A 13,010-nucleotide genomic window follows, 5' to 3' on the forward strand; every position below is an offset into this window, starting at 1 on the left:
GCTGGTGATGTGCCTCTGGATTTTTGCTATGAAAAAAAAGTAAGTTGGCTCAAAAAAAGTTTGAAAAACACTGGCCTAACTCATTTACATCCCTGATTATTATTGTTAATCCATCCATCCATTTTCTACCGCTTATTCCCTTTGGGGTTGCGCTGGTGCCTATCTCAGCTACAATCGGGCGGGAGGCAGAGTACATCCTGGACAAGTCGCCACCTCATCGCAGGGCCAACACAGATAGACAGACAACATTCACACTCACATTCACACACTAGGGCCATTTAGTGTTGCCAAACAACCTATCCCCAGGTTGCATGTCTTTGGAAGTGGGAGGAAGCCGGAGTACCTGCAGGGAACCCACGCATTCACGGGGAGGACATGCAAACTCCACTCAGGACCTTCGTATTGTGAGGCAGACGCACTAACCCCTCTTCCTCTGTGCTGCCCTATTATTGTTAATAACTATTATTATTTATAAACTAACATACTATTTATAACAAAAATTAGTTATAAATTAGCCAGTGAGTGTGAACGTGTACCATAGGACTTGGTAACTAATCATAACACACAAAATCGATACAGTATTCATTTTTTTATTTTTTATTTTATTTTATTTTTTTTAATATTCAAAAACATGTTTTTATTAGAAAATCACTCTTATGAAATCTTTATGTAAAAGTGTATATACAAAAAAATGAAATACTTCAGGCTTCAAACTTGACATACACTGCTCAGTGTTACATCAACAGTAGAAAAGTACAAAATTATCATTTTTTTGTTATTTTACAGTCACTTGGTGGATGATACATGGCTTGTCACAACGCATTATGCAACGGTGCAATACAGTACTACATTTTCACCTCATTATGTACTAATGCCACATTGTGCAATTCAATTTGTGTATGCATATTCTTAAAAAAATTATCTGAATATCATACTGCTATTTAAAGTGAAAAAAATATCAGTCTGTGGCCCTTAGTGAGGTACAGTATTCATGTATTCTTCATACAACGTTGACAATGACCTTTCGATTTCCTCAACTTCTATTGGCTGGTCGCCAAGACTGTGGGCGTCTCCTTCCAACTAACGCTAACGCTGATTGGTTCATTGGCATCACCCCAGGCCGCCCACTTTTTGCTCAGCCGTTGAATACCGTTTGTCTGATTGGCTGTCGCCGTGTCAATCATTTGGGATACCAAGGAAAAGGGTGGACAAGATGAAGCACTACGAGGTAAGTAGTGAGCAAGAAGCCAACATTCTACCCGTTTAAGGAGTTAAGGATTATTTTTTTCTGCATGAATGTATACCAAATAACGCCCATTTAAATGTGGTTCAAACAAAGCGTGTATGACAAGAGGGTACAAAACCGCCTGGTTGTGGTGACCGGGGCTTTGTAGCTTTGTAGCGTGTGCGGACATTAGCTTTCATTGGTTAAAGTACAATAGTCAATAACTACAAATACTCAGCAATTTCAGAATGTATATGTTACTTTTTTTTTAAAAAAAGACGTGATATAACCACACACATTTGGAAAGCAGACGTTTGTCATTAGCACAATGCACCGCCATCTCTGGTAGGAATGACTCATTGCGCTCCTTATCTTGTTATTACTCAATAATCCATCTGATAAGTCAGTCCCCGTCTCCGTTTTCCCGCCTGGGATTTGGCCAAAAACGACGCCCGTAACCCCCGAAAAAGATGGAACACACTCATCTACTGTTGGCTACAAAAAACGCAGCACAAGGCAAGTATTTTTTCCAAGTTTCATGAGCACCAAAAAGCCATCGAACAGGCTTGTAAAGGCCTACTGAAATGAGATTTTCTTATTTAAACGGGGATAGCAGGTCCATTTCATGTGTCATACTTGATAATTTCGCGATATTGCCATATTTTTTGCTGAAAGGATTTAGTAGAGAACATCGAGGATAAAGTTCGCAACTTTAGGTCGCTAGTAAAAAACCTTGCCTGTACCTGAAGTAGCAGACAATGTGTGCGGGACATCACGGGTTGTAGGGCTCCTCACATCTGAACATTGTTTACAATCATAGCCAGCAGCAGCTAGAGCTATTCGGACCGAGAGAGCGACAATTTCCCCATTAATTTGAGCGAGGATGAAAAATTCGTGGATGAGGAAATTTAGAGTGACGGACTGGAAAAAATAAAGAAAAGGCGAGGGCAGTGGGAGCGATTCAGATGTTATTAGACACAATTATTATGATAATTCTAAAAAATCCCTCATCTGCTTATTGTGTTACTAGTGTTTTAGTGAGATTATATGGTACCTGAAAGTCGGAGGGGTGCGGCCACGGGCGTGGTGACCGCCATTGTCTCCGGTGGGAGGAGGTAATAGTCCACAGCTGCAGGAGGACGCAAGCACCGCTCACGTCTACGGTAACAGCAGATTTATTAGCACAATTTTCTCACCGAAACCTGCCGGTTGACATGTGGTCAGGAACCATGTTCGATTGACTGCTCTGTTCCATAGTAAAGCTTCACCTTCGGGAATGTAAACAAGGAACCACCGGCTGCGTTTGTATTGCTAAAGGCAGCTGCAATACACAGCTTCCCACCTACATCTTCTCTTCTTTGACTTCTCCATTATTAATTGAACAAATTGCAAAAGATTCAGCAACACAGATGTCCAGAATACTGTGTAATTATGCGATTAAAGCAGACTACTTACTGTATAGCTTGGATCGGGCTGGAAGAACATGTCAGCTACCACCGGTGACGTCACGCGCACGCGTCATCATTCCGTGATGTTTTCCACAGGATACTTCGCACTAAATTTAAAACTGCAATTTAGTAAACTAACCCGGCCGTATTGGCATGTGTTGCAATGTTAATATTTCATCATTGATGTATAAACTATCAGACTGCGTGGTCGGTAGTAGTGGGGTTCAGTAGGCCTTTAAGCAGCTTTGACAGAAACCGATCCAACCAGTTGGAGCCGTGGGTGTCGTCACACACAGCCGGATGGTGCAGTCTGAAGGAGATAAGAGAAGACCACATAATGATGGAAGTCACTGCTGGTAGTGTTTAGGCATTTTTTGAGGTACAGTATACCCCGGTTTTCGTCAGTAATCCCTTCAAAAATATCCGACGAGGACTGAATCATACACAAAATGAAGCATCCATCCATCCATCTTCTTATCTGAGGTCAGGTCGCGGGGGCAGCAGCGTAAGCAGTGAAGCCCAGACTCTCCTCTCCCCAGCCATTTCGTCCAGCTCTTCCCGGGGAATCCCGAGGCGTTCCCAGGCCAGCCGGGAGACATAGTCTTCCCAACCGGTTGGACGTGCCCGAAACACCTCCCAAGGGAGGCGTTTGGGTAGCATCCTGACCAGATGCCCGAACCACCTCATCTGGCTCCTCTCAATGTGGAGGAGCAGCAGCTTTACTTTGGGCTCCTGCTGACTGACAGAGCTTCTTACCCTCTCTCTAAGGGAGAGCCCCGCCACCGGGCGGAGGAAACTCATTTCAGCCGCTTGTACCTTTGATCTCGTCCTTTCGGTCATAACCCAAAGCTCATGACTATAGGTGAGGATGGGAACGTAGATCAACCGCTAAATTGAGAGCTTCGCCTTCCGGCTCAGCTCTTTCTTCACCTCAATGGATCAATACAGCTTCCGCATTACTGAAGACGCCGCAACGATCCGCATGTCGATCTCACGATCCACTCTTCCCTCACTCGTGAACAAGACTCCGAGGTACTTGAACTCCTCCACTTGGGGCAGAATGAATGAAGCAGTTTAAAAGAAAATATAAATGCGACACACAATCGGCCTCCCAAGGGAGGAGTTTAGGTCACGTTCAACCGGTAGGAGGCCACGGGGAAGACCCAGGACACGTTGGGTAGACTTTGTCTCCCGGCTGGCTTGGGAACGCCTCGGGATCCCCCGGTAAGAGCTGGATGGAGTGGCTGGGAAGAGGAAAGTCTTTGCTTCCCTGCTAAGGCTGCTGCCCCCGCGACCCAACCTCAGATAAGCAAAAGAAGATAGATGGATAAATGCGACACTTAAAAATAGGAAGCCCAAAAATTATAGCTTCGCACACAGAAAATACGTAAATGGCTAAATTAACATTTAAGGCGCCATACTGGACAATAATCGTTTTTTAGATGCATCGCAATTCGGTCATGGGCGATTATAGAATCGATTAGTAAGCGTCAATAATCTATTTATTTATTGTAAACTAAATTATGCAGACAGTTCTAAAATTGGGCTGACTGCAGGGAGCCACCTCACCGTGAGATCCGACCAGCTCCTTTATTATAGGGCATTTATCTTGCAGTTTTGTACACATTTTCATTAATTTATTAAATGAGGGCGGCATAGCTCGGTTGGTAGAGTGGCCGTGCCAGCAATTTGAGGGTTCCTGTTTCGATTCCCGCTTCCGCCATCCTAGTCACTGCCGTTGTGTCCTTGGGCAAGACACTTTACCCACCTGCTCCCAGTGCCACCCACACTGGTTTAAATGTAACTTAGATATTGGGTTTCACTATGTAAAGCACTTTGAGTCACTAAAGAAAAGTGCTACATAAATATAAATCACTTCAAAAACGTGGGAATTAATTTAACTGTTTCTTATTACAAATGCACTGTTTATTGAAAATGCAAGTGATTAACGCTTATTTAGTGAAACGAAAAAAAATTCAAGATGCATCAACAATCGATTTTTAATTGAATCGTAATCGAATCATGAGGTGTTCAAAGATTCTCACCTCTACCTGTTCGCGTCTGCCGTTGTCGTCAGTAAGTTCCTTCTTTTTTCCTATGTCCTCTTGTTGTGGGGCAGACTAGTTCGTACATGCACGTGCATCCCACACTGTTGCCATTTTAATACAAATTAGCGTACAGTTTGAACTTATAACTGTCAGTAAACTCGCTACGGAAGCGCTAAAAACTACAACAAAGACGGCGAAGAAAAGATGCTGTCGAAGTTTAGGCACGTAAATAGGACTGCCAACAAAGCAAAATTTTAAAGCTGATTAAAAACGGTCTGTAAAACATAATCTATGCAAAATTTTGACCAAAGAACCACCATTACATGTTATGTAGACCACAAGGAAGTGTTTTAAATGTAGAAAAAAAACAATCATAATATGACTTCTTTAATATTATAGTCGCCACTCTCTACTAATGTTACTTTGAAGGTAATCAGGAAAAAACAGGCGATGAGCTGATTGAGGGTCAAAGTTTTTGCAATGTTTGCGTATGACACCAGTAAGTAAATAATATTAATGTGGTTTTAGGACGGAGGGGGCTGTGTCAGCTATGAGTTGTAGGAAAATTGAAGACACCCAGTATTCAAACTATTTGGAATGGAATGGGTTTGAGCAAAGGGACTTTTTGTATACTTACTATTACAATTCTAAGTGAAAATTCTCTGTTGATCGAACAAATAACTGTAGTGTCCGTAACTTCACCTATCAGATAGGTACCCTTCAACTGCAGTATGTAGCCTCACCAGAAATGAGTATGTTGTATATCACCTATTCCAACTTTTGACAATGTAACTGCAAAACAATTGCATTCTGTACTGCGCACTACAACACACAGTTTTTCTTTCCATTTATATTAATGTTTCAGCCCCAGAGTGCTGCATCATCCTTACTCCGCTCACTTACACAACATGTATGTCCAGACTCAAAATGAAACCGAAAATTTAAACACTTAATTTGATAACAGGTTTCTTACCAGGCAGATTCCTCAGCAGAAGGTTCTGGCAAACGACTCTATTTCTACTCGCGTTCACCATACCAAGGGTGTGCTGTTGCAGTTAATTCTCCTTGCTTCGCATTCAGACCACCGTGCGTTTGTGGGACAGACTGTGGCTAATCGCTAGAGCCTTTATATAGACAAGGGTGTGAGGGAGTGGGCGTGTTGGTGTACAGTGGCTGTGGGTATGCTTGGATGCTTGGAACGGAGACGAGTCAGATGTGTCCTGTTAATCTTAAACTCTAGTGTGACATGCTTTATGTCTTGTTCAATTAATAAAACAAGCACTGACAATAATTGTAAGAGACAATTGCAAAAAAAAAAATATATATATATATATACACATGTGATTCTATTTACACAACTAAAATATCGACAAAAGACTAAATATAAATGTGGTAGTGGTAGCAGGATTATGCAAAAACGACAAAACCAAACGTTATAAAGTTTGTGGAGGTGTGGCACAAATGCAAAGGAACAGTCCATTAAAGAGTTTGTTTGCAACTTGCTCATAGTTACATTTTTCAAACCAATATAACTGTCTATGTTGTTATTTTTAGGGGATTAAAAGAACCGCAAATGAAAAAGTGTGTATCCTGAAGATTTAATCAGCCTGATTTGTTTAAACTACCCTGAACTGTGAAATGCGATGGATATAAACCACACACTCCTACAGGAACCAGAGGTTCCAGGAACCTAAAGTTCCTGAACTGTTGGTGGAAACGGGTTTTTAGAACTAGGGAAGTAATGATAAATGATGCAAACGATAACGTTTTATCGGCCCCACAGTTCAATTACCTTCGGGCCGACGGTAAATATTACTGTTTTAAATAAAAAGGTTAATAAAACCGTGTTTGGTAACCAAACCGATGATACTGCTCATTAACTGGAGAAGCAAGATGGTGCTAGCTAGCTTAATTGCCAGTATAAATACCAGCGGCATTAATGCCATTAGCCATTACAAAGAAAATACTCCAATCTAAACTTGTATAAACACATTACTGTCTGAACAACTAATCATTTCAATTGTGCACATTGAATCTACAATCTGTGCTCTCTTAGAACAGAATGATCGATCTATACTCGAAGGAATAATGATGCAGTGTTTACAACAGGAAGTGAACTCCCATTTTCCCTAGAGTGTTGTCATATAGATTATCTTTGGCTAAACTGTCTGCAATAGGTCCGTTAAAAACAAGTAACATTTTTAGGGAATAGCAAATTCTTAAATTGACACTTAAAGGCCTACTGAAACCCACTACTACCGACCACGCAGTCTGATAGTTTATATATCAATGATGAAATATTAACATTGCAACACATGCCAATCCGGCCTTTTTAGTTTACTAAATTGCAATTTTAAATTTTCCGCGAAGTGTCGTGTTGAAAACGTCGCGGTATGATGACGCGTATGATGACGCGTGCGTTTGACGTCACCAGTTGTAGCGGACATTACTTTCCAGCCCGATCCAAGCGATAAGTAGTCTGCTTTAATCGCATGATTACACAGTATTCTGGACATCTGTGTTGCTGAATCTTTTGCAATTTGTTCAATTAATAATGGAGAAGTCAAAGAAGAAAGATGGAGGTGGGAAGCTTTTAGCGTTTAGCAACAAAAACACAGCCGGTGTTTCCTTGTTTAAAATTCCTGAAGATGAAGCTTTACTATGGATCAGAGCGGTCAAGCGAACATGGATCCCTACTACATGTCAACTGGCAGTTTTCGGTGACAAAATTGTGGTAATAAGTCGCCTCTTACCGGAGACATCAGCGGAGCTGCCGTCCTGCTGCAGCTGCCGTGACTTCCCTCAAAGACTCTGGCGTCAACACACCCGTGGCCACACCCTTCCGACTTTCAGGTACTATTTGATCTCACTAAAACACTAGCAACACAATAGGCAGATAATGGATTTTCCAGAATTATCCTAGTAAATGTGTCTAATCGCTCCCACTGCAATCACCTTTTTTTTTTTTTTAACTTTTTTTTATTTAATTTTTTTTTTGTAGTCCTTCACTCTAAATTTCCTCATCCACAAATCTTTCATCCTCACTCAAATTAATGGGGAAATTGTCGCTTTCTCGATCCGAATAGCTCTATCTGCTACTGGCTATGATTGTAAACAATGTGAGGATGTGAGGAGCCCTTTAACCTGTGACGTTTTGCGCACATTGTCTGCTACTTCCGGTAAAGGCAAGGCTTTTTTATTAGCGACCAAAAGTTGCGACCTTTATCGTGGATGTTCTCTACTAAATCCTTTCAGCAAAAATATGGCAATATCGCGAAATGATCAAGTATGACACATAGAATGGACCTGCTATCCCCGTTTGAATAAGAACATCTAATTTCAGTAGGCCTTTAAGGCTTAGAAATAGACAAAAAGCAAGCGTCCCCCACAGAGATGAAATATACACAAATAGGTAAAGGGAATAGTCCAGGCCCTCAGTTCTTAAATTGCTGGAAATGCATCCTCCAAACAATTTAATTGAATAGCCCTAACTTGTGTATGGCTCAATGTTAAAAATGTTTTAACTAACTAAAATGTTTAACAACTTTTCAATTTGTGTTACTAGTTCAACTGGAGTCACTCTAAGTTAGCACTCTATTCTGATAATTTTCATTATCAACCTGCCTGTAAGGTACAGTGCACATTATACTCTGTAGTTCACTGACAGTTTCATACCTAAAGGGTTAACAGGTCAAATTTAAAGTGCCATGTTGCAAGGTGCGACTCTATGTCTTTCATTGAGAAATGGCAACTGTTGGCAATTAGAGGGTGGAGAGCCTGGGGTGGGCTTCACTGAAGGGAATGCCCCAACTAAGCTAGGAGAATCTGAGGTATTATCACCTTAGGGTGGGAAGGAAAGGGCAAGTCCCTCAGTGTGTGTGACTGCACTGGATAGGAGAGTTTGATGTTAAGGTACGGCTCCTTGCAACCGACTGAACATGCAGAATATGTCACCGAGGTGGTTTTTAGACACAAATGGCAGTGCCAATCTAATGACCTCACGCCATAGACACAGATGGGCGAGTCAGTGGCAGGAGGGTTGTGCAGAGTTAGCAGTGGATTTTATATTTAGCTGCAGGGAGAGGAAAAGATGGGGCCGAACGGTGTTGGTTGTCATAACACCTCGCCCCCTTCTGCCCACTTTGCTGCAGACTGAGACGTGTCAAGAGGTCAAAGCGTTTTTTTTAAAGAGGTTTCATAATCAATTCACAGTAATTCCATAATGATTGGACATCTAAAGAAGTATCCCTTCACCTTATCGTTATATACATGTGTCCACTCTCCAGGGATCGGCTGGCAGTTAAAATAAGCTGTGGACCAGAAGTGAAGGAATGAGACAGGGCCAGCCAGGAAGGAAGGGGGGCTGGTTGGATGAGGTAAAGAGGAGAAAGAGGGAGGGGCTGCCGGAGCACCAAGCGTGGGGGAGACAGATTTATTTCCACAGCTGAGTGCCGCATCGCTTCTCTAAGGCTCGGTGTGTTTCTGGGTTAGACTACCGGGTGGTGGGGAGACGGGAATAAACTACAGTCTAGAGTGCGGACCGTAGACATGGATGCCCTCGCGCTCGAGGCCGCCATTGGTAAAAAGCCGGCCAACGGGGCGGCAGCTGCTGCACCTGTGCTGGCACCAGCGCCGGTCAAGCGCAAACCTGCTAAAAAAACTAAAAAAGCTGTTGTTTTCTTTGAGGTGGAGATCCTTGATGCCAAGACCAAGGACAAGCTCTGCTTCCTAGACAAGGTGAGAGCAACACACTTAGCTCTTTAAACTAATGGTGATGGACTGACTATGAGCATATTTAATACATTAACTGGCTATGTGAACGCTTGTTACACACAATTGGTGTAATTGAGGTGGTCCTGTCTAATGTAAAAATATCCTACTGTGTGTCAGTGAGAGTCAGACCTTTCTAGAACATAGTGAAGCTGGCAGAGTTGTCGTCAGATGGTGCGCAACTCTAAACCCTTACTTTCCCACGTGACACAATTCTGCCTGCTTGGCCACATGGTGATCATATCTACAATCTTGAGGCGTACACATTCAGCGAGCTTAATGTCTTCTGTAGTCAGGTAGCAAGAAACTAGGGCTGCAGCTGTCAATTACTATCGATCAGTTCATTCGATTAATGGAGTAATGGGTAAAACACATTTTACAGTTTCATTGTATACTTCACGGAAAATAGCTGAAATAAACACTTTCTGCTTTTCTTAACCTTAATTATTTAATCTAATATATGCACATCTTTAACATTGAAATTGCACTTTTAACATGTGTGTATTAATAAAAATGAAATATTAAAAAACTCTGTTCACTGCCACACAGATCACTGCTCCCACACCCCGCTCTTATGTGGGCTCTATTGAAGCAGTCGTACGTATTTAATGTTCCAGGAACTTTATACAGTCCAGATTTGATCAATTTTTATTTATTGTTTGGTTCGAGTTTATTTTGAACACGTATGCAGTTTCAACATGATGCATTACGTTTCACATATTTTCCTTTTGTCTTTACAACATGACCGAAAAGGAGTAGGAAGAAGCAAAGTTTATTTAATCCTACTCCTTTTACACTGAATAGCCATTACGTACACATGTGTCTGCTTCCTGTTATAATTTGAAACATAATTTACATGATTGATTTCTAAATACAACACTTATGATTCACTTAATGAGATGAATATCTTATTTCCAATAAGTATCATAATTATTCTCTATTGTGTTTTGTAAACACTTGTAATTTGAACAGCCTCTTAAACTGAATCATATTAGTACATTGTTGGACTTCTTTGCTTAATTAATTCCATATTTATTTCTACATCACTAAATCATTTTGATTCAAGAAATAAAGGGTTTGTCTTTTCTCTAGAGCCAGTGTTATGTATTATTCTGATTGACGTCTTTTGTAACTTGGTTATAGTGAGGGAAGTGTACTTTTGTAGTTGTTTCCCCATATTTCTGCACAACAACTCAGATATGGTGACACTAGCAAACATTAAAGAATATGAAGTGATTTTTGGTCCAGAACATATTTTCCTTCATTCATTATTGACCTGTTTCTTGCTACTTTATGTTGTATATTTTTTACATGAGATTTACAGTTTTTCTATCCTCTATTATTACACCCCAAAATATTTTGCCCTTTCAATGTCTACTCTGTCTATTTGTATTTGTGTGTGACTTTCTCGTCTACTGTTAAGAGATACGATTATTTTAGTTTTACTGAAATCCACGGGTAGTCGGTTTTTGTCAAATCATGTCTTTAATTTGCTAATTTCTTCTGTTTTTATTTGTATTAGCTTATGTTTGTTCTCTCCTGAACAAACCCCAGTTGTGTCATCTGCATATACTAACTTTAAGTCCTTTGTAACTTTACAAATGCAGTTCATAAAAAACAAACATTTAACAACTTTGGTCCTTGTATTGAACGCTAGGGTATGCTGCGGCCTATCGCTGGCACTGTTGATATATTTTCCCCTATCTCCAGGTACAGCTTCCTGTTGTTTTATTAGATTCTTATCCAGTTTAAGACCAATCCTCTGTTCCATACTGTTCTAATGTATTGACTAATATATTTAGATTAATTGAGTCAAATGCTTTTGTCAGATCCATAAATACTGCAACTGCACACTATTCCTTCGATCCATTGCATTGGTAATTTCCTCTAATTTTGTTATTAATGCCATTGACATTACACATTATTATTAGTTACAGTCAATAAACAATTGAGGACTGTATATAACAACTGTATATAAATCAAAGTTTTTTTCTTATCACATTTGTTAATTTAATCAATTAATTGGTGCAGTGCTTCACAAAACTTTTGTTCATATAGGGTTTGTTCCAACCAGTAATAATAATTGAAAAAAAATAAATTAACTGTACCTATGTTTGTTTATTACTGTGCAATTTGACAATAATGCACACATAACAGCAGCCCCCTAGCTTTGTAGGTGCTAATGTCTTTCGATCATCATCCTGCAACTAGTAGCAGCTGCCAAAGCCTCAAGTTGGAATGTGAAAAAAAAAATTGTCATGCAAATTGGTAAAGTCTATACTGTATGTTTAAGTACAGTGGAACCTCCAGTCCACTCTCTGATAAATGTAGACTTCCATTTTTTTTGTAATGAAACAATTAGTTACTTGTAATGGGAAGCAGGTAACATTCAACACGTTAATGGAGTTTACATTAAGGTGCCCTGTCAAGTTTCCTAGGATGTGATGACTTATGCAATTGCTGTTAGCCAAGGTGAGGTAAAACAAACAAAAATAGCTGGAACAGACAGACAAAAGGTGTAGGTGGTGGCTAAGGTGGTTGGTAAAATTAGGTGAAAATGTGCATTAAAACTCCCCATTAAAATGTGCATACTACATTCATTAATTACCTGTTATTTTAAGAAACTAGCAAGCTATTTACTTTTTTCATCAACATTATTTCTATATTTTTCATGACTGCGCCGCTGTAGTAGCTGCTGGTCGCAGGAGCTCTGGGCACTTGTGTATACTACTTTGTGATCTTGAGGTTTCCCCCTTGTTTTCATGGACTGTGAAAAAAAGGGATAGCCCTTTCATGACTTCTGTGCTGCAGTATGTATTATTTATTACAATTGTTTTGGTTTTACTTTGGTTGCTGTATGTATGTATGTAGAAAGTGGTGGCTGGTTGCATTAGCTCAGGGCTCCTTAAAACTGTTTTTGTCCTTTGAGTTCTTTAATGTTTCCCTCTTTTTTCATGTGTTTTTACCTTAATTTTTTGTGGACTTTTTGTATCTTTACTGCAACCACATAATTTCCCTACTGTTGGATCGCGGGGGTGAATTAAGCCTATCCTAGCTTAATTCATGCAGAAGGCGTTGTACACCCTGGACAAGTCACTATCTCATAAACAAAGTCTATCCTATCCTAAAATGTATGTACATCTAAACAAATGTCAGTTTGTGAAATGATATGGTGATATTACTGTACCTTTATCTTTTTTTTTTTTAATCTATAAAAAAATATATATAGATGAAACCAGAGTGATATCACTTTGTTTTCCTGCTAAATGCTCACCCTGTAAGCAAGAGAATATTATAGAATACTAATATATTTTTACTATTGCCATTGCTACTCCTGCACAGATTGTTTTTGTTTATCTTCTGTTGACAGTAGTAAAACCGGTTATCTGGTAGCATTTTGAGCAGAATTCAGTCCTACTTTAAAAAGCGCTATACAAATCTAATCCATTATTATTATTATTATTATTAATATTATAATTATTATGAATGGCAGTCTAAAAAATACCTTTCGTACCAAAC

The 13,010-nt window shown here is 40.0% G+C and overlaps 1 protein-coding gene across 3 annotated transcripts in view; it reads left to right on the top strand.

The window, feature by feature from the left end:
* Positions 1 to 1,133: 1,133 nt before the first annotated feature.
* The window catches only part of tecrb (trans-2,3-enoyl-CoA reductase b), a 31,902-nt gene continuing 20,025 nt past the window's right edge, over positions 1,134 to 13,010 (top strand). Inside the window, exons 1-2 of one of the 3 annotated variants that reach the window (XM_061880564.1) lie at positions 1,134 to 1,228; positions 9,408 to 9,458. In XM_061880564.1, coding sequence (XP_061736548.1) covers positions 1,214 to 1,228; positions 9,408 to 9,458 — 66 coding nt within the window. In that variant the 5' untranslated portion in view covers positions 1,134 to 1,213. Of the gene's footprint in view, positions 1,229 to 9,150; positions 9,459 to 13,010 lie in introns of those variants that run through there. The other 2 variants (XM_061880563.1, XM_061880562.1) reach the window with 2 other exon arrangements.

Source organism: Nerophis ophidion, linkage group LG20 (assembly GCF_033978795.1).
Source record: "Nerophis ophidion isolate RoL-2023_Sa linkage group LG20, RoL_Noph_v1.0, whole genome shotgun sequence".
In the NCBI taxonomy this organism is placed as follows: Eukaryota; Metazoa; Chordata; class Actinopteri; order Syngnathiformes; family Syngnathidae; genus Nerophis; species Nerophis ophidion.